Here is a 22680-nt window from a genome sequence, read left to right on the forward strand (position 1 = left end):
GTGAGAGAATAGGAGACCGTATCTCCAGTTAAAATCAATGTCAGGACGATAAGTCAGTTCCATCGCCCTGCTCTGTAGTTTAGGCACATTAAGAAGCACAATACGATAGATGGTCTGTTTCTGTGAGATCATTGCTTTCCTCATTGATCTGCTAGTGCAATTGTAGCCTGAGTCCAGGCAGGGCACTGATTCATCATAGCCAACGTAAATAAACTTCACTCACCACTAGTTGAATTCTGATCTCTCATACATACAATGGTGCGGCCAGTAACTTACAGTGCTCAGGGATAATAATAATATATATTTTTTAAATCATTTAGCAGACACTCTTATTTCCAGAGCATCTTACAGTAATGAATTCATATATTTTCATACTAATCCCCCACGGGAATCGAAACCACAACCCTGGCATTGCAAGCAACATGCGCTACCAACTGAGCCACACAGGATACATTAGATTTATATTGTGCTTCCTCTAAATCCCAAAGATATGTTGGACCCAAACCTAAAGGGATGTACGTTATTACTGTCCATTAGTTTGTTCTGTCTGATGGGGACTTTCTGCTACAATGTCCACCCCACAATATTGAGTAAGCTTCTAGAATGAATCATAACCCCCTATAATGGATATCCATTTAGTTTAGGGTCCATGTAAGCCTGTGCAGGGAGGCACATCATCACTGTGACAAACTGCTTTCTATCTCTGATCTGACATGCAAGACCACCTCAGAGAAACCAAATATCACCCAAGATGATGGTGCGGTCATCTGGGTAACTACAGCAGTGTTAACAATCTTTGATATTTTGGTTAATTGTATTTCAGATCTTTCTGGAAATGTTGCATGGTCTTGAGGTGAAACATGTGCATTGCTAGACAGTTAAAACAAGCAAGTAGTTCATCATTAGTAAGATACTTTGCATTCTGTTCTGTGGAAGGGAAGTGGAAAGAGAATGGACCAATATGTCTCTGGCTGGATACATTCCCTGAAAGGGTTAACTGGTCGGTGATGATAACTTTGAAACTTCCAGAAGACAGAGTGAAATGCAGGCGGATGCACCGTTAACATTTACCAAAGACTTCAAGCCGGAAAGAATTGGATTTCCAGGCTGGCCTTTTACTGTAAAATATGCATCCTATCTCCTGATTGTGACTCTGTGGCCGTCTGAAAGGCAGACCGTGAATACATTTGAAGTAAATTTATGAAAAGCAACATGGAAAACGCTTGTGAAGGTCATTCTCACCGTGGCGCTGCCTGCAATTACATGCCCCTAAAATGCTGATTTGGATACTTGTAATGAAATAAAATGAGCTCTCTTCCTTTGTAGTGTGAAAGCATGTAATATGAATATACATCTCATACATTGTGTAGCATTGCCTCTCATCACTGAAAATAAGCAGCCCGCTGTGTTCTCCAGTCCAAATCATCACCATTATAGAGAATATAAACAGCCTACACTGTTTGAGAGAGAGAGAAAGGACATGCTTTACAATTCAATTGAAATTCAACATTGTGTCCCAGGCATCTGTCCAATATTCTCCTGGGATTTATTTGCAAGCCCTTGAGGGGGTCTGTCATCAGTGGTGCATTGAGACATTCAGGCGCTAGGACAGTGCTCCTGGTGACAGAAAGAAGCAGAGACCACCCCCCCGGTTAGGTCAGGCTGACCTGACTTTAAATGTATTTAAACATAATCTGATCTGTTTTCTCATGACAAATGTACCAGACTAAACATGAGTTTATGCCATCCAATGCGACGATTCAAGAGCTTGTCCCTAGAAATACAATATGCATTCTGCACATAGATATACATAGGAATGCATCATCTTTGTCTATCAACTAGCAGTATTACAAGACACTAATATACAGTATACATCTCTAGGCTGTGAATGATTATAGATGTCCACCTTGCAGGGACTTTGGTATTCAGAGAATAAAGACAAATGACCAAATAATCTCTGATAAAGTTTACTTCAATTCAGGGTACAATTAAATTCCACGTTCATTGCCATTGGCCATCTTAAACTCAACACTTGTCTCGTTTTCTCCTCCATCCCCATTTTATGTGACAGAGATGGTTAAGTCAAGAAATGTTACATTTGTTTTATAGATACCTCAGGCTTTTGCACTAGAACATGTTTCCAGTTAACTGGGGCAGTATGATCTGTGGGGATGATCGTGACACCTGTCTGTGTCTGGTTGATGCTCAGCTCTTCCACTGCAGCAGCAGGTCACTCAGGGCCACCGTGATTGGCTCCTTGACCCTGTTGCTTCACCTCAGAGGTTATTACAACTGGCCTTTGTCTGCTTTTCTCCCCAATTTACTCTAACAGGGAGACATTCTTGCATACCACAAGACCACTGCAAATTAGTGCACAATATTCTGTAGCAGGTTCATAGTTCATCAAACCAGACACATCACACTTGATTGTGTTGCTACCATGCTGTGTTGTCTTATGTATCTCTTTATGTATTGTTGTGGTGTCTCTCTTGTCATGCTGTGTGTTTTGTCCTATATTTCTATTTTTAATCCCAGCCCCCATCCCCGCAGGAGGCCTTTTGCCAGACCGTCATTGTAAATAAGAATTTGTTCTTAATGTTCTTAACTGACTTGCCTAGTTAAAGGCTCAATACAAATAAAATATTAGCATGGGCATGATACTAGGAGAAGAATGTGTTATGATTAATGCTCAACACAGGCAGCTTCTGAAGTCAAAGAACCTGTGAAGGCATCTCTTTCCAGACTCTATTTAGAGGAACATGTTGACAGCACAATCTGTAAAGTTAGGATGCTGAACAGCGAGTAGACTAGAGTTATCAGAGAACATGTAAAAGTATGTCAGATTAAATCCTCACTATGGCTTTGATGTAGTCCCTGACTCTGGGTGATGCTTGTGTATTTGGCTGATGGAAGGCTGCTGGTGCATGTCGAGTTCTGATAGCCAGAAGCTTAACAGTCGTTGTCCATCAATCAAGTTCAGCTGATTCTGTGTGCAAAGCAAACTGCAGCTTGTACTAGGATCTGGCCTTGGGTTGAAGGAAAAGCCAGCATGATCCCAGTCTCAGTATGGCCTCCGTAGAGGTAATCACTGTGACACACTCTCCTTCCACCCCCCCGAAGCCATCCTCGCTGTCACTCTCCAGACTGGCATGTCAGACCTGGAGCCGGGCGGGCAGTCAGGAGACAGGCTGAGGAGCCACAGATTATGGCCAGCGCCAGGTAATGAGGTTTGCTCCCCTGCAGCCAGAGGTCAGTCAGCCAAGACTTCAGATCAACAAAAAAATGACTGAAATAAAAATACATTTCAATAATAGGCAATTAGCCTTGCTAGGGGAACCGTGGAGCTCCACTTCCCGCCGGTCTCGCTCTCTTTCCTCCCTCATCCTTTCAGTCAGAGAACTGCTTGCCCTGCATACAAATTATCCAGAAATATGATTAAAGCGATGAATGTTTTACAATGGAAAATGTAGTTTCATTGTCTTTGGCGTGCTCCGAGATCGTTTAGGGTAGACGTTTAAAGTGAGCGGTGCCTCTGTTTGACTGGGTCCACTCTACCTTGTGATTGGCCAGTGGACTTCAAAAGGCTTTCCAAATGCACAATGTCTGTACTTGGTTTGAGTGGTTTATAACCATAACTGTTCATGCAGGGATGAGAACAGCGACCAGTTTAGAGGGATTTGAAGGAGGACATGTTGTTTGACTGTCTGATGAGAAAAGGAACTGTGTTTTTACTATGACTACAGCAATGCTCCCTGTAATAACCCAGGGATTAATTTGGCTTTTACATCAGACTTAATAGGATTGGGATTGCTCAAACCCTGCCAACTCACTCCACCACTGTGGCTCCAAAGTATTGATGAGGGAATATGAGGCGACCAGACTTGACTTGTGATAGTCATGGCAAAATATCAATTGCTCCAAATGTATCATATGGATAAAATACAGAGCCAAAACATTTCTGCAGCATTAAAGTTCCAAGAACAGTGGCCTCCATTCTTAAATGGAAAAAAAGTTTGGAACCACAGAGACTCTTCCTAGAGCTGGCCGCCCGGCTAAACTGAGCATTTGGCGGAGAAGGGCCTTGGTCAGGGAGGTGACCAAGAACCCGTTGGTCACGAACAGAGCTCGAGAGTTCCTCTATTTTCCAAATGCACTGTTTCAATACATTTGTAACAATGTTCCAGCACCATCTAGTGGCAATCTGCTGCACCGAGAGAAAAAAAAACTATTTGTATGGATTTTCTGCACAAAATATTCCTGGTATGTTTTGAAGAAGTCAAACCAACATCTATTGAAGTGGTATCACCATACTAGCCATTCAAGCCCAACTCAGTGTTCCAGATCCAGTGTGATTGCATTGCTCTTCCATTAGCAAAAACATTGCTTTTAGAACTTAAAACACTCAGGAAGCCATTCCCCTCTGCCCTTTTGGTTCGCACTAGAGAACAGCCAAATCTGAATCTCATGCCAAAGGCAAAAGCTGCATCTTTATGTATAGGACACTTGTCACCATCTGCTGGTCAAAATGACAACTGTCCACTACAAGGGCATATTTATCACCATTCATGTTTTCAGTCTTAAGCAGAGGGTCCTATATAAAATACTTATACAGCTCTGTATCACATCTCAAATAGTACACAGGAGTATTTAATAAAATTCTTTATTCATAAACTTGATGCAAGTTTACAAATTACTGTACATGGTCAAAATAACCCTTGCAGTGAAAAAAATGAAATAAAACCAAAGCATGCGAACAGTGCATAACTTTATAACCCGCTCAATCGCCAATCACAAAATGAAGCCAGAAAAGGAGCCAATAATTAGTTTCAGGTCTAAAAACCAAAATCTCCCAAAGCACTGGGTTGTTAGACAACTGGTCTGGATCTGTAATTCACCGCACAACTGACATTAGAACAGACATGGGGCCTTCCACGGAGTTAACAGCCCATTTGACGTCTGCTCTGATGACACAGGGACTTCAACAGTAAGAGTTGGAGTCCTGCTCTGGACAGAATAGTAGGTCATTTCTTTCCGATCTCATACTTTAACACACGGGTGGGACGCCCATAAGTGTTGGAGACAGCCTTTTTGCAATTGTTATCCTTTAGAACTAACCTGATCTGGTGAGTGTCAGTCCTACATGAATCGATAAAAAAGGAATCCGTTCCCAGAGATGGGGTTTACAGAGACCACATCTACCGACCTGTGAAAACTAATATAGATGATCCAACCTGATAAACCAAAACTGTCCAGTACACACACACACACCTTAGTCCCTAGAGGGAAAGTACTTGAGATATCTACATGCAAAAGACTACAAAACCAGGAGGTACAGGATCACAATGAAGATGTCCTAGACTAGAAAAACAAAGACCCAAGACAATGAGGTTAAATGAGCTTAAATGGGTGAGGTAAAGCATTGGTTCACCTTTCAGTGTCACAAAATTGATGAGGGATTGAATGAGAGATATAGGCCATATATCAAGAAAGTGCAAACATGCCCCTCCCACATCACTCCACCAGTCACTACTTTAAAGATATTCAGACAAGCCAAATGGAGAGTGCGCAGGCCAATGGTTACTGTAATTATAGGAGGGGAAAACAATTTGGAAGTAAACAATAGTAACAAAAAAATAAATAATTGCATCGTGACATTTGTGAAGCAATCCCTTGCTAAGTCAAGTGTGCAGTAGCCATGTATTCCTGAGTTCGCTTCTTCAGAGAACACAGGGAGGGAGTTTCTAGACAGGGCATGTTCACGATGGGTCAGCCATGTGGGAAAGCTGTGGCACACTTGGTACCAATACCTAACGGCTATGACAACGATCAACGGTTATCCATGGGTAGTAGACATATTTGGTAATGAAGTCAGTCACCATAGTCGGGTGAATAGTAATAAACCTCTAAATGAGTCTTCAGTGCCACCATTTTGAGAGAACGTGATGCATTGTGTTATACAGGTGGGGTGGCTTACATTACAAAAAATACTAATAATGGGCATCTAATGTATAATTAAGCTCCCATTATTAGTATTTTTCACAAGGGTGACATAGTTCTGGATGAGGTTAGTGTGTTGGGCTGACCAACAGCATTGAACAAAAAAAAATAGGAATATTTACTAGGAACAAGTTGGTTCCTATGCTGGTTTTTGTGACAGATTTCTAACAAAGTGGATAACACCCACACACAAAAAATACCCATTAATGTGTGTAATAACATTAAATTAAATGCGTCACACAATATTCTGCATATTATTCATATAGCTAAGACTTGGCATGCTCCAGGTTTGACAGTGCTGAGGATGGTCATGAGTTAGGGGTTCATGACCCCACTGAAAAGGTTCCTTACATCACTGACATCCAAGATCATGAGGTGGTCAGGTCATAAGTGAATAATCAGATACAAAATAAGGTACTAGAGAGGGGAGGCAAAGGATGGAAATCACTGGTGCTCAGTCTTTTGTTGAAGGCATTACTACACACACCTTATAGTCAGACCTGAAAATATTTCTTTCAAATCAACAAATATTTTATTATTGAGCATGTGGTATGAAGTGAAGTCCACTGCAGCAATGAGATGCATGGATGGGCGATCTGAGTGTGTGAACAAGCTAGTTAGACCATGGATTCAAATGAAGCAGGGGACTGCGCTGAGCCGTTTTCAAATTATTGCGTGTACATATAACTTCCTAACGATTGTATGCATAGCCTCACTGAAAGGTGCATCAAGTCTGTGTCACCGGGGAAATTAGCCAGCATATCTGGAATGCCCAAAAAGCACCACTGTCGCATTGCGTAAAAGGAATGGTGTCACTTTTGAACATATCAAACCACTAACAAAAAAATGCAAGTATTTCAATTTATACAGGAAAACAAAAAACAATAGTAGTCATTATGCTTACATAAAAACATGGTTTAAACGTGTTCCTTTTAACTTCTGCAAGAGTATCCATGAAGCAAATGGTTTGTTATCCTACGTCTGAAAATACACCTTGATTGATGCCCCTGCTATAGCCACGGGTATACTAACGCAGTCTCGGCCCGCTCGAACCCCAAGACCCACACAAGGTTACGTTAAAAACAATGAAATCAATTCTCAGAAATACAACTTTACAAGTTTTACATGTGGAGTTAAATTCAACTACATTATAGTGATTAAATCCAACCTGCCTTTGCTAAGCCTGGTCATATTTCCGAAAGCAGCCTGAGAGGGCTGGGTGGTGGAGGAGGCGGCCTACACCTCTTGTGCTCAACAGGATATCCTCCATTAAGCTGTCTCAGTCCCACTTTGGTAAGGGGTCTATAGCTCTCCTCTCCATTCAGGGCCTTTGGCTTTTGTAGACCAGGCATTTTTAAGGAAATAAGCCTCAGGAGGACATGTTATTCCAGAAGGAGGAATCTTAGCAATATACAGATACACAAGCAGACATGAGAGGCCATCAATGGGGAGTGAGGTGGTGCTCATTCCCACTACCAGTGTTTTATTGTCCATCCCAGCCTCCAATGTCACCGGTCATTCTCTGTTCCAGTCTGTGGCCGGAGAATCTCAGCCCCAGTCACGTAACAGACAGCTTCAGTCACTAGCAAAAGCCATGCCTCAACCTTGACCAGAAATCACAGGCTCTTCTTTGCTTGCCCAGAGTAGGATTTAAGGGAGTTGCACAAGATATGGAGTTCATTCAATGCTCAAGGGATCAGGGGTGAGATTGTAACAAAGGAAGCGATTGCACAAATGAGAGAAAGATAAATAGCGAGAGGGTGGATCCCCTATTGAGAAGTGGATAAGGTCAGTGAGGTGGTTGGTCAGTGAGGGGGTTTTAACCATTGGTTGGTTCTCATGATAACAGAATGGGTGGAACTGGCTGGGGAACAAACTCCCAATGAAAACAACTCCAGTTAGAGGGAAAAGAAAAGTATGGGGAGGGAAAGGGGTTGACCCTAAGACATGTGGTCCCAGTGGAGGCATGGCAACAGTCCTCTTACCCATCCTCCTTAGGGGGAGTGTACCAGCCTATAAGGATCAGACAAGAGACAGTGCACTCAGTTATACTGGACAAAACAGTCAGTTCATCCTAGACAGTAGGAATGAGCAAAGAGTTAGCTGTATTTTATCTTGACCTAAGAACAATCACTATAGCTGCCATATGAAACCCTCTTGGCGCTTGTAATACACTACCAAAAGTATGTGGACACCTGCTCGTTGAACGTATCATTCCAAAATATTGAGCATTAATATGAAGTTGGTCCCCTCTTTGCTACGATAACAGCCTTCACTCTTCTGGGAAGGCTTTCCACTAGATGTTGGAACATTACTGTGGGGACTTGCTTCCATTCAGCCACAAAAGCATTAGTGAGATCGGGCACTGATGTTGGCCGATTAGGCCTGGCTCGCAGTCGGCGTTCCAATTCATCCCAAAGGTGTTCGATGGGGTTGAGGTCAGTGCTCGGTGAAGGCCAGTCAAGTTCTTTCACACCAATCTCGACCAACCATTTCTGTATGGACCTCACTTTATACACAGGGGCATTGTCATGCTGAAACAGTAAAGGGCTTTACCCAAACTGTTGACACAAATTTGAAAGCACAGAATTGTCTAGAATGTCATTGTATGCTATATCGTTAAGATTTCCCTTCACTGCAACTAAAGGGGCCTAGCCCAAAACATGAAAAACAGACAGACCATTATTCCTCCACCAAACTTAAGTTGGCACTATGCATTCCTGCAGGCAAGAGTTCTTCTGGCATCCGCCAAACCCAGATTCGTCCGTTGGACTGCCAGATGGTGAAGTGTGATTTATCACTCCAGAGAACGCATTTCCACTGCTCCAGAGTCCAATTGTGGTGAGCTTTACACCATGCCAGTCGACGCTTGGCACTGCACATGGTGACCTTAGGATTGTGTGTGGGTGCTCGGCTATGGTAATCCATTTCATGAAGCTCCCGACGAACAGTTCTTATGCCAACGTTGCTTCCAAAGACAGTTTGGAACTCGATAGTGTGTTGCAACCGAGGAAAGACGTTACGCGCTTCAGCACTCGGTGGTCCCGTTCTGTGAGCTTGTGTAGCATACCACTTGGCAGCTGAGCCGTTGTTGCTGCTAGATGTTTCCACTTCAAAATAACAGCACATACAGTTGACTATGGCAGCTATAACAGGGGAGAAATTTCACAAACTGGCATCCTGTAACGGTGCAATGTTGAAAGTCACAAATCTCTCCATTAACAATGTTTGTCTATTGTGATTGCATGGCTGTGTGCTTGATTTTACACACCTGTCAGCAACGGGTGTGGCTGAACTAGCCGAATCAACTAATTTGAAGGGGTGTCAACATACTTTGGTGTGTGATATATATATATATATATACACACTGCTCAAAAAAATAAAGGGAACACTTAAACAACACAATGTAACTCCAAGTCAATCACACTTCTGTGAAATCACTGTCCACTTAGGAAACAACACTGATTGACAATAAATTTCACATGCTGTTATGCAAATGGAATAGACAACAGGTGGAAATTATAGGCAATTAGCAAGACACCCCCAATAAAGGAGTGGCTCTGCAGGTGGTGACCACAGACCACTTCTCAATACCTATGCTTCCTGGCTGATGTTTTGGTCACTTCTGAATGCTGGCGGTGCTTTCACTCTAGTGGTAGCAAGAGACGGAGTCTACAACCCACACAAGTGGCTCAGGTAGTGCAGCTCATCCAGGATGGCACATCAATGCGAGCTGTGGCAAGAAGGTTTGCTGTGTCTGTCAGCGTAGTGTCCAGAGCATGGAGGCGCTACCAGGAGACAGGCCAGTACATCAGGAGACGTGGAGGAGGCCGTAGGAGGGCAACAACCCAGCAGCAGGACCGCTACCTCCGCCTTTGTGCAAGGAGGAGCACTGCCAGAGCCCTGCAAAATGACCTCCAGCAGGCCACAAATGTGCATGTGTCTGCTCAAACGGTCAGAAACAGACTCCATGAGGGTGGTATGAGGGCCCGGCGTCCACAGGTGGGGGTTGTGCTTACAGCCCAACACCGTGCAGGACGTTTGGCATTTGCCAGAGAACACCAAGATTGTCAAATTCGCCACTGGCGCCCTGTGCTCTTCACAGATGAAAGCAGGTTCACACTTAGCACGTGACAGTCTGGAGACGCCGTGGAGAACGTTCTGCTGCCTGCAACATCCTCCAGCATGACCGGTTTGGCGGTGGGTCAGTCATGGTGTGGGGTGGCATTTCTTTGGGGGGCCGCACAGCCCTCCATGTGCTCGCCAGAGGTAGCCTGACTGCCATTAGGTACCGAGATGAGATCCTCAGACCCCTTGTGAGACCATATGCTGGTGCGGTTGGCCCTGGGTTCCTCCTAATGCAAGACAATGCTAGCCCTCATGTGGCTGGAGTGTGTCAGCAGTTCCTGCAAGAGGAAGGCATTGATGCTATGGACTGGCCCGCCCGTTCCCCAGACCTGAATCCAATTGAGCACATCTGGGACATCATGTCCCGCTCCATCCACCAACGCCACGTTGCACCACAGACTGTCCAAGAGTTGGCGGATGCTTTAGTCCAGGTCTGGAAGGAGATCCCTCAGGAGACCATCCGCCACCTCATCAGGAGCATGCCCAGGCGTTGTAGGGAGGTCATACAGGCACGTGGAGGCCACACACACTACTGAGCCTCATTTTGACTTGTTTTAAGGACACTACATCAAAGTTGGATCAGCCTGTAGTGTGATTTTCCACTTTAATTTTGAGTGTGACTCCAAATCCAGACCTCCATGGGTTGATAAATTTGATTTCCATTGATAATGTGCGATTTTGTTGTCAGCACATTCAACTATGTAAAGAAAAAGGTATTTAATAAGAATATTTCATTCATTCAGATCTAGGATGTGTTATTTTAGTGTTCCCTTTATTTTTTTGAGCAGTGTATATACACATACAGTTGAAGTCGGAAGTTTACATACACCTTGGCCAAGTACATTTAAACTCAGTTTCACAATTCCTGACATTTAATCTTAGTAAAAATTCCGTTTTAGGTCAGTTAGGATCACCACTTTATTTTAAGAATGTAAAATGTCAGAATAATAGTAGAAAATGATTTATTTCAGCTTTCATTTCTTTCATCACATTCCCAGTGGGTCAGAAGTTTACATACTCAATTAGTATTCGGTAGCATTGCTTTTAAATTATTTAACTAGGATCAAATGTTTTGGGTAGCCTTCCACAAGCTTCCCACAATAAATTGGGTGAGGTCAGGGCTTTGTGATGGCCACTCCAATACCTTGACTTTGTCCTTAAGCCATAACTTTGGAAGTATGCTTGGGGTCATTGTCCATTTGGAAGACCCATTTGCGACCAAGCTTTAACTTCCTGACTGATGTCTTGAGATGTTGCTTCAATATATCCACATAATTTTCCTACCTCATGATGCCATCTATTTTGTTAAGGGCACCAGTCCCTCCTGCAGCAAAGCACACAGACAACATGATGCTGCCACCCCCGTGCTTCACGGTTGGGATGGTTTTCTTCAGCTTGCAAGCCTCACCCTTTTTCCTCCAAACATAACGATGCTCACTATGGCCAAACAGTTTTTTTTTGTTTCATCAGACCAGAGGACATTTCTCCATAAAATATGATCTTTGTTTGCAGTTGCAAACCGTAGTCTGGCTTTTTTATGGCGGTTTTGTAGCAGCGGCTTCTTCCTTTCTGAGCGGCATTTCAGGTTATGTCGAAATAGGTCTCATTTTACTGTGGATATAGATACTTTTGTACCCGTTTCCTCCATCATCTTCACAAGGTCCATTGCTGTTGTTCTGGGATTGATTTGCACTTTTCGCACCAAAGTACAGTCATCTCTAGGAGACAGAACGCGTCTCCTTTCTGAGCAGTATGACGGCTGTGTGGTCCCATGGTGTTTACACTTGCGTACTATTGTTTGTACAGATGAAAGTGGTACCTTCAGGCGTTTGGAAATTGCTCCCAAGGATAAACCAGACTTGTGGAGGTCTACAATGTTTTTTCTGAGGTCTTGGGTGATTTCTTTTGATTTTCCCATGATGTCAAGCAAAGAGGCACTGAGTTTGAAGGTAGGCCTTGAAATACATCCACAGGTACACCTCCAATTGACTCCAATTATGTCAATTAGCCTATCAGAAGCTTCTAAAGCCATTACATAAGCTTCTGGAATTTTCAAAGCTGTTTACAGGCACAGTCAACTTAGTGTATGTAAACTTCTGACCCACTGGAATTGTGATATAAGTGAAATAATCTGTCTGTAAACAATTGCTGGAAAAATGACTTGTGTCATGCACAAAGTAGATGTCCTAACCGACTTGCCAAAACTATAGTTTGTTAACAAGAAATTTGTGGAGTGGTGTATGTAAACTTCCGACTTCAACTGCACATAATTTCACAACCACTGACTGATGTATGGTGGGATGTAATCTCAAGGTCAAATATGATACAAGATGTGTAAGTGGAGATGGTAACACTCACCGTTCTTTTCATGGATCTGGACCAGGGATTTGTATGACTGCTGTGCTCTGGCAAGATTGTATTGGTTCTGAAACAAAAACAGCGCATATATTGAACTTGTGCTTATGAATGCCCCAAGAAGTGTAAAGGTTAATTAATTAATATATATATATATATATATATATATATATATATATATATATATATATATATATATATATATATATAGGGGAGACACTGGACTAAGCACCATCACGTACAAGTTAATTAGTTTGGTGAAGTCTGACCGCACGGTGGAGACCTTTCTATCAGCTTCCCCCAAAGAATTTTGCCGCTTGTACTGACATCATGCTGCGTTTGCGCCCACCGCAGTTAACCATTAATTGCAAGGTAATAAATAGCGTGTCGAACTGTGGGGAAAATCTGAGGTGCCGGAAGCTGGGTCTATTTTGTCCGATGCGGGTTTATTAAAATTCAGCATCAGAGGAACTGGCTCTTAAGGCCAGAGTCCTATCAACCCAGTGACAGAAACATTGATATTCTTATGTTTTTGATTAATAGGTACATTTCTGGCATTCTATTAACCATTTCACCTACCCAACTTACGTAACCTCAGGACAAATATGATAAACACTTTCATTAGACAGGATTTGACAATATAGCTAAGTATCAAGACTTTCTTTGGTGTACATAGTTAGATCCTAACTTTTAAAGAACTCAGAGATTATCAAGCAAGAGGGCCCAAGATTCCTTGAAACTACAGCTTGTCTATAAATATCCCTGTCATTTGGTTTGATCCAAAGTCTGCTGGGATCCCAGAGCCAGATTAGTGTGACTGTGCTGATAGAAGAGGGAGAGAAATGACAGTATGAAGTGGACTCGTGTGAAGCGTCAGCATTAAGAGATCAGCAGCATCGCACTGTCCCAGCGACGCTAAATAACAATGTCCTTTTTAAATGAAGTGCTGATACGTCATTTCCATAGAGCAGCTTGGACCAGCTGGCCACAAACACCAGGGAGCTCACCCCTTTATCCATGTCAGAACACAGTGTCAATACACCCTGTAGTATGCATCATGTTAACACATTTCAAAGCTCTCTGGCCCCTTAAACAATGCTTACCTTATTGGCTCCAAACTGCACTCTGGCTTTTCCCTTGACTAAAGTGGCGTTGATCTGCATGATTACGGACTCTATGGAATAGGCACTGCTCCAGCCCTGAAATCAAGTGGCGATACATCGTCAATGCACTAGCATTTACCTCCACTGTGAAATAACAGTGAACAAGTTAACTGACATTGAGGCATAAAAACATACCTGTTTTGTGAGAAGCTCCATGCACAGGGCACCCCCTCCAAGAACATAACTTAGAAGACAGCAGGTGAAAGGAAAACATTAGAATATGTAGACATTAAGTGATCAAAAGACCACAATACATCTCTTATCCACAAGCACAGACGATCTCCTTTTAGATAAACTGTCACTTCTGACATTCAGCTTTTCATTGGCTGTTGACAATTAGTCTAGACCACAAGATCCTGCCCTTCCTTCACGGTTAAGTGAGGGGAGCAACTCAGTCACAGCGGAAACGCTGCAGAAAAACAAAACCATTCCACTCATACGCAGTGAACTGAACTCACCCTCCAGACAGCACAGGAGAAGCCACCCGTACAAACGGTGGATCAAAGGGGAAATTATCCTGCAGGTAGAGCACAAAATAGCATTAAAATGAGAACACCCAAAACTACCAAACTGTCTCTGCTTTCTAGTATCAGCATTGGTACTTACTTTATATGAGAAGTTGAGCAGAATGTAATCCATTCCCTCCTTTTCCTTTAAAACCTGCAGGTCACTGTGCAGGGGACTATCTGGATCTACACTGTTGAGCAAATAGAGCGCATCATAATACGTCAGTCACATGCTAGAATTATACAGTACTGTCAACTCCTATGGTAAAGAGTTACTTACGTCCTCAGCTTGATGTGCCATTCATACAGGCTGTCATTGACCAGCTCCACTGAATAGATACCTGGAAGAGAATGCATAAGTAAGCATAGGTAAGTGACATCCTGAATCAAACTGTCATGTTTGTATTATTTTTTGCACCATATCCGAAGAGCTTTCTAGTGCTGCTGCAGTGAAGTACGTACCCATCTTGTAACTCTGGGACCGGTATATCTCCCGGAGCTCCTTCATGAGGCGGTCTGAGGCCTGCACTGAACCAGACACTGCACCCTGCAACACACACAGGGTAATACACCGATACCCAAACATGCAGCACATTCAATGATAATAATGCACATAGACTCCGCGACAATTAAATCAAATGTTTACAGGCTCAGTTCAAATATGCTAATAGCTCTGCATTTAGATAAAACGTCTACAAACTCCTATAAATGAACAGTTATTGATCAGCATAGAGACAAAATGCTTCAGAACTAACTGGCAGTATACAGTTCGCTACAATATATGGGGAGAAGATCACAGGTTCCATAGCAATGCTCTCATCTGTGATAATGATAGATTTGAAGAGCTGAGCCATTGAATGCAGTAGGGACTGTGGAGGATGAGAGCAGAGTATCTAATGTATAAGTCTCTCAGAGCTGCTCACACCTTAGGGGAAACGGCTGTATTCCAAAGCAACAATTAAGAAAGCTATGTGTAAATGTTAGATAATATGATTACTATCAGAATGACTAATTACTGTAATTCAGCCTACGCAATCCATGTTGATTATGTCATTGTTACAAATTGGAGTCCTAAACAGCATAATCTGGGTGTACTGCATTGGTAAGAAATTCCATCAGTAAAACACTGATCAAAAAACAAATGGAAAAAACATGCATTCAGAACCACCTGAAACTGGTTAGATGCATGCATATTGGCTATATCATAAAGGGTCACTCTAGACATCCCAGTGTAACAGTGCTGGGTCCAGTAAACTGTTCTAGACTGACGACAGACATTCCCCATGCATCCCCCAAAAGCGTATAAAATGTCACCTTACCGAATGAGCACTTACGTTCAAGTGGTCCTGCCTCTGGTTCTTGCGGATCTTCTCCAGGATGGCCAGGTTCTCCTTCTCGATGCCGTCATCCTCAGACTTTTTCCCATCCACTGGCTCCTCCTCTTTCATCTCATAGTGGTCCAGGTCTTCAATGTCCTGCTGGCACCACACACAACGACAAGAGCACTAGAAGACATGTTTTCCTTCAAGTTAACACTTGCAAATATGTGTGATTGGTATTGACTATCTAGTCGAGCTTGACATCCAGCATAGCTCAGCTCATATCAGCATGGTAATGTGCAGTGCTATATGGAATAACATTTATTTGAAAAGGACCTCTCCCATTTCCTCTTCTTCCTCCTCTTCGGACGTGACCTCGTCTGTGACCCCATGCTAAAGAAAAAACAACAGAGAAAGATGAGTTCATAGTTCAATCTCATTCCTAACATGCCACGTCTGTAGTCTGGTAACAAAAAACTCAAGAGATATTTGTAGGAATGTTCTGAAATGTGCAAAACCAGTAAGCGAGTTTCTGGGTAGACAGAAACAACATTCCTCGTCTTGCATAGCACAACAGTGCCCCCCGTCCTTTCTTTCAGCCCAAGAATCAATGTTTTTGTTTAAAGCACAGCTGTACAGGCTGCTACTGCTTAACATTCATCCTCTGCTTCAGTCATTCTAATTCCTCAAGTAGACTATATGAGGCTAAGGTTGTGTCTTCATTGGTTGAGGTAAAATATGCTAGCACCTCCCACTGACCCCGAGCACAGGAAGAGTCTATTGATTCCATCTACTGGACTTTGCACTAATCATGAATGTCTGTGCTGATGGACGGTTTCAGAACAGTATTAGGGTCTTCATGCAGGTTTTTAAACCCTTTCATTAGCTAAGTGTCTTCAATCTCCTTGGTAAAACTAAACAAAGGGATTAGGCACAGGACTCACTTTAGGTGTGTGAAAGGAGATGAAAAAGCCTCTAGATGCTTATTTTTTATTTTAAAATATTTTTATTTAAATAGGAAAGTCAGATTCAAATTCTTAATTACAATGACGGCCTGCTCCGGTCAAATCCGGACGACTCTGGGCCAATTGTGCGCCGCCCTATGGGACTCCCAATCACGGCCGGATGTGATACAGCCTGGATTCGAACCAGGTACTATAGTGACGCCTCTTGCACTGAGCCTTAGACCGCTGCGCCACTCAGGAGACCCCTACTTCAATGCCATCCAATGGAAAATATATAGGCCTAGTAGTACTTGAAAACCAGAAAACATATTTTGAGCGGTCATTAGCCGTCCTTACCTTTCGGTCTTGTCCTACAGGGCCGGCAGGGAGGGGCTGGTCCAGCATCTCTACATCTGGGTGCTGGGGCAGGTTGTACAGCCGACAGAGGTCACAGATGAGCCGCTTTAGCTGCTGCAGGAGCTGGGGGACCGAGGGACAGTACCAGCAGGGCCAGTTAGAGGTAGGGAGGACAGGCAGCACTAGATAACACAGCACAGACATGTCTCAGATACACTGCTGTGAAAAAGGATATTTTTTACAACAAATGCTATCAGATCTTCAACCAAAACCTAATATTAGATAAAGGGAACCTGAGCAAACAAATAAGAAACTAATTTCATTTATTTAACAAACAAAGTTATGCAACACCCAATGCCTCTGCGTGAAAGAGTCATTTCCCCCTTATGCTTAACTGGTTGTGCCACCTTTAGCTGCAACCAAACGCTTCCTGTAGTCGTTGTTGATCAGTCTCTCACATCGCTGTGGAGGAATTTTCACCCACTCCTCCATGCAAAACTGATTTAACTTAGCGACATGTGGGTTTTCGAGCATGAACTGCTCGTTTCAGGACATGCCATAACATCTCAAAATCGGGTTCAGATTTGGACTTTGACTAGGCCGTTCCAAAACGTAGTGCTTTTCAGCCATTCTGATGTAGACTTGATTGTGTTTTTTTGATCATTGTCTTGCTGCATGAACCAGCAGCACTTCAGCTTAAGCTCAGACAGCCTGATATTCTCCTGTAGAATTTGCTGATACAGAGCAAAATTCATGGTTCCTTCAATGATTACAAGTCATCCAGGTCCTGATGCAGCAAAGTATCCCCAAACCAACACACTACCACCACACTTGACCATTGGTATGAGGTTCTTACTGTGGAATGCAGTGTCTGGTTTTCACCATAAAAATAAAGTCTACATCAGAATGGCTGAATAGCAACAAATTGTCCATTTTGGAATGGCCTAGTCAAAGTCCAGACCTAAACCCACAAAGGTCACTGAGTTAAAGCAGTTCTACATGAAAGAGTGGGTCAAAATTTGATGTGAGAGACTGATCAACTGCTTCCTGTAGTTGTTGGTTGCAGTCATTGCAGGTGGAACAACCAGGTACTTTTGGTAAGGGGAAAATGAAATGTTCCATTGGATGTGGAATAACTTTATTAAATAATTATAACATGTTTTTTTATTTGTACACTCAACTTCCCTTGATCTTATTTTAGGTTTTGGTTGAAGATCTGATAACATTCAGTGTAAGAAAATATGCAAAAACAGAACATTAGAAAGGGGGCAAATACTTTTTCACTGCATTGTACCTCCACCACGGCACACCCTCAGAGACAACATGAAAGGTAAGATTGTGTCAGGGAATGTCAGACACCTTAGCAACAGTAACAGTGCAGAAATGTGTACCTCTGCAAGCTTCTCAGTATTGCTATAGAAGAAGCGTATTCTACTGAATGTAGGCCTGGTCCATACATGGTGAAAATGTTGTATAATGCATGGTGCAACAGAGAAAATCTAATCACCACAGATAACTTTAATAAGAGTACAATAAAATGCAGATCTGGTGGGCTACAAACAGAGCATGCAGTGTTAGTAAGTAGGCTAAGTCAAAGAATGTAGCTACATAAGCAAGATATAGCCTACAGAGAGCTCAGTGTTTCCCCTTGGATTTCTTTCAGCAGCAGCAAAAGATAGGGGGGGAGGGTGAGGGCTTGCTCTGTGCTGGGGGAGCCTGGGGGCTTGCGCCCAGACTGGTAAATATTTTCTTAACTCTTTCTTGAACTGCACTGTTGGTTAAGGGCTTCTAAGTAAGCATTTCACAGTAAGGTCAACAGGTGTTGTATTCAGTGCAGGTAACAAATTATTTGCTCTCAAATATTCACATGACAAGGCCTTTTGGCCTGCTGAAACTGTCACTGTGGCAGTGTGCCTGTCAAAAAGACCCATCCCTCTGATTCTCCATCAGAGGCACTCTCACCAAACATGACAGAGGGCTGTCCTATGATGTTTGAGTGACATGAGGGTGACTTCAAAAACCTCCGCTGTCTAACAGCTAGAACTAAGACAAGAGGAAACAGGCAGAGAACAGCCCTGAATTGGTCTGACATTCATCTCCCTTTAACCTCCAATACCGGTTGGAACAGCAGTATGAAATAGGGGAGTTGAGTGACAGCTAGGCTATCAGAAATGCTTTACCCAACAACACCAAAACAGGTATGGTTAATTAGTCATTTGAAGAGATGTGATAGTTTGAAAAACAACCTGTTTTTAATTGCTCCGCATAACACTTAGTTGAAGTTGATTTGATTAATATTCATGTCGTATAATATGGTTGTTTTAGTTTGGATATGAGCATCTGGTAAACAACAAAATTGTAAACAAATACTTCAAATATATTTATCATTATTTGAACACTGGGAAATCTCCTTCCTAAGCATCCACATACTAGATCAAAGGCTGGAATTGAAATGGATCTTACCAGGGTGCTGCCCTTTCTGACATCCTCCAGGCGTTCCAACACTTGTGTCAGGCTCGGGTCATCAGAGTCCACAAACCAGATTGGAGGTGTGATGGGGTACGACTCCTGTAAGACATGGGTTTCAATGAGGATGAGAGAAGCAAACAAATAAATCAGCATTATATGGCTGAGAAATATGATAATTATTTGGATCAATAACATTGACGTGTCAATCATAAATCTGGGAAATCTCAAGTCATTTTAAACAGAAAAAATAAATATCTGATTACTACTTTACATTACCTGAAACTAAATTAATGTGTTGTGTGATGGTGGCCATTTCACATTCCTTGTAGAATGTTAACTAGCCAAATAACGTTAAGAGCACTGAATTCAATCAGTATGCTGGTCAAACGAATGTAGCAAATTGGAAAATACAAACCAATAGCATACAGCTAGCAGATCACGGTCTGTTGACAAGACCAGAAGCTGTTTATTTGACAAGTGATGCTTTTGAATCATGATACCTAGCAATTATTTACTGACGTCATTGGTATAGCTAACTTAGTACTTACTGTGTTGATCATGACCATGAAGCATGCAAATATAACAACCACTACGTTAGCTAGCTTGTTTGACAATCAACTAACGTCAGAAAATGCGGAAGTGTAGCTAGCTAACATTAAAAATGTTCATCAGTGACGCAGAAAGCGTGCCTAGTCTAGGCCCTACCATAATGTCATGCCAGTTTTTAGAATAACAATTTGGCTAAAATCAGACTTGCTTGTATCTCAGTATTTTGGCTAGCGACGTTGGCTACGTAACCTACAATAGTATTATGCAAGTATTTTTACTCATACTAAGTCACTATAATAGAAACAAAAGTCAGCTACCGTTAGCTAGCTTGCTAACATGCAAATATTTAGACTCCTACTAGAAGTAGAAACAAAAGTCACAGACATTGCATGGCTAAAGAAGCTAAATGATAGCTGACTAACGTTCGACTGGCCACAATTTGCTGAGTGTTTCTTTAACTATCTGTCCGTTCGCCTGTCCCGCACCGCCAGGCAAAATAACTGCGTGTTCTAAGCTAACCTACTGTAACTAGTTACCGCGGTTACTTGGCTAGCCAACTAACGTCAAATAGACATGTCGCCTCGTTTCCCTACTTACCGTAATGTTGCAATGTATAATCAACAGTTTTTCTCCAGTCACATTAAACTGACAGTTTAACTCATCCGGCTTCCAGTCAATAATTCGGAAGCGTTCGTGGTTTGGATCAAAAATGGACTCCAGAAACTTCAGTTCGGCCTTCAGCCCCGAAACCGACATCTTCCACGCATCTCCGGCTGGGCCGCTGGGGATGGGTGAAGTCGGGACTAAAACTGCAGTCGAGTCCCAAATCAAGCCTTTTAAAACAACGTAATGTCAAAGCGCCTTCAACACAGGTTAGCTAGCTGAATAACAACGCCTTGATTATTCGTCCGTTGTCTTTCCGTTTAGCTAGTATTGTTGTTGATGTTAGCCTTCTGATAGTACAATTTTAAGACCATACAATGTGACTTGGTTGAGTATTTACAGTTCTTTCAATTAGTTGCGTATTTGTTTCGCCGGTCAACAAACTGATCATGACGATGCCCGCAAAATGTAAAAACCAAGGCAGGCACTGTGTGTGTCGTTGATCCCCGGCGCTCAATTGTGATTTCTTCTGGGGTTTAAAGATGGCGTTTTCCCGAGCCTGCAGAATCCCAGCATCCAGTGCGTGCTCAGTTGAGGGGCGGAGGTTAGAACACCAACATATAGAAATATATAAATCACTTAGACAACTTTGAAACATTTTGTCACAGCAGTCTTTCTGTGTGGTGACTGAGTGAAGTAAACCGTCCTTACCTGGAGCATATTGTTACTAAAATTGTAAACGTGTAGCTGGCCAAAGGTAGTCCTTTTCCAGGTGGAAGTTTAGGCCAATAAAACCATATTTATAATTTAATTGATGACAAGGCAAACCCATGGAAAACTAATCTAATTGGATTGGCTTGCTGATGAGAGAGCTGTCTGACTTTTTAGGGGGTCTTTAATTCACCTTTAGCCATCATTTTAGTTGAAGACTGACTTGTTGAGAACACACCCCAGCTGTCTGTCCTACATTATTGTAGCTATGCCCTTGCACCAGAAGATGTCAGTGTACTACTCTTTTTTTAGTTAAATGTTTTTTAACAAAAAAACTGAACTCAAACAGTAGCTTCTCAACTTAACAAAGCATCATGATGTGATGATGATCATTACACAGCACTCTCTGCATTGTAATTCTCCATTTAGTCACACCAACTCCTCATGACACCAACTCCTCACTTAAATGGACAGTGAAAGAATGATGAACCAGGACTTAATTATTGGGTGGTAGTCTGATCATCAGCTAATTATGTCTTACAGTCAATATAATAGTAAATGTGCTTGTGACAGGCGCAAGTTCACAAGCTATATGATATGTGAATTGTCTACTGAAGATTTGGATGGGGCGGCAGGTAGCCTAGCGGTTAATGAGCATTTGGCCAGTAACTGAAAGGTCGCTGGTTGGATTCCCCAAGCCAACTAGGTGAAAAATCATTCAATGTGCCCTTGAGCAAGGCACTTAACCCTAATTGATGCTGTAAGTTGCTCTGGATAAGAGTGTCTGCTAAATTACTACATTTATTTTTCTTCTAATGGATGGAATCTTTGGAACTATCACGATGCAGCGAGCCCCTCTCAGTTCATCTAAGAATGGCAGCTGTGTGGGGAGATGAGGCTGAACAGAGGGGGGTCCAGTCAGAGGAGAGGAAGATGAAAAAGGCCTCAAATTCAACTGGACAACCAGAATGGGATTCATTGAGCATGCCAACCGTTAAAAGTAAACAATCAAGGCAATCCCTGAGGAGTAAGCCTGTTACCGAGAGATGAGTGAGTGCAGCTGACTGAACGAGGAGAATGCAGTGCTGTCAGCTCCAATCACACCGTCACAAGGCCTGCCCTGCAGCTCAAGAGAAAGAAACTTCCCTGTGGCCCTTCTTCAAACCCCAAACAACTACCCAGGCAGAAATTGTGAGTACATGAGCACTGCAGTGCAGGACACAAGCAACAGTCATGAGCAGACTAAACCTCTGAGATCTGTTACATTTAGACCAAGGTGATTTCCACATAACCCAACTCTGTTTTTGGTTTATTTCATTTAATAAAATTTTAATTTAAATTCAGAAAATCATTGAAAGTTGTTGAAATTATATAGGCTAGATGGGCGGTTCACTTTTCAGCAGCAAATTACATTGAGTGTACAAAACATTAGGAACACCTTCCTAATATTGAGTTGCTCCTGGCAACCATTACCATACCCCGTTCAAAGACACTTAAATCTTTTGTCTTGCCCATTCACGCTCTGAATGGCACACATACGCAATCCATGTCTCAATTGTCTCAAGGCTTAAAAATCCTT

At 42.5% G+C, this 22680-nt stretch overlaps 1 protein-coding gene across 2 annotated transcripts; it reads right to left on the minus strand.

Moving 5' to 3' along the window:
* Nucleotides 1–4644: 4644 nt before the first annotated feature.
* On the minus strand, nucleotides 4645–20954 carry LOC120024854 (ubiquitin-conjugating enzyme E2 Q2-like). Of its 2 annotated transcripts, none has more exons than XM_038969178.1 (13): nucleotides 20385–20954; nucleotides 19233–19337; nucleotides 16770–16892; nucleotides 15805–15861; nucleotides 15484–15624; nucleotides 14612–14696; nucleotides 14430–14490; nucleotides 14250–14340; nucleotides 14102–14160; nucleotides 13779–13827; nucleotides 13584–13679; nucleotides 12484–12550; nucleotides 4645–8010 (listed from the first exon to the last, which is right to left on the minus strand). In XM_038969178.1, exons 1-13 carry the CDS (start codon nucleotides 20541–20543, stop codon nucleotides 7979–7981), a joined length of 1125 nt encoding a protein of 374 aa, XP_038825106.1. In that variant the 5' UTR covers nucleotides 20544–20954; the 3' UTR covers nucleotides 4645–7978. The 2 variants fall into 2 exon arrangements, with proteins under 2 accessions (XP_038825106.1, XP_038825105.1); XM_038969177.1 differs by having other exon boundaries at nucleotides 15469–15624.
* Nucleotides 20955–22680: the final 1726 nt, after the last annotated feature.

The sequence above is a fragment of the Salvelinus namaycush genome, chromosome 30 (assembly GCF_016432855.1).
Source record: "Salvelinus namaycush isolate Seneca chromosome 30, SaNama_1.0, whole genome shotgun sequence".
Classification (NCBI taxonomy): Eukaryota; Metazoa; Chordata; class Actinopteri; order Salmoniformes; family Salmonidae; genus Salvelinus; species Salvelinus namaycush.

Coding starts and splice junctions, on each gene's coding strand:
- LOC120024854 (XM_038969177.1), bottom strand. CDS start 20,543: ATGTCGGTTTCGGGGCTGAAGGCCGAACTGAAGTTTCTGGAGTCCATT. Junction 16,893..19,232: donor TCAGAAAGGGCAGCACCCTG/GTAAGATCCATT, acceptor TCGGTCCCCCAG/CTCCTGCAGCAGCTAAAGCG. Junction 14,491..14,611: donor GTCCCAGAGTTACAAGATGG/GTACGTACTTCA, acceptor ATTCTCTTCCAG/GTATCTATTCAGTGGAGCTG.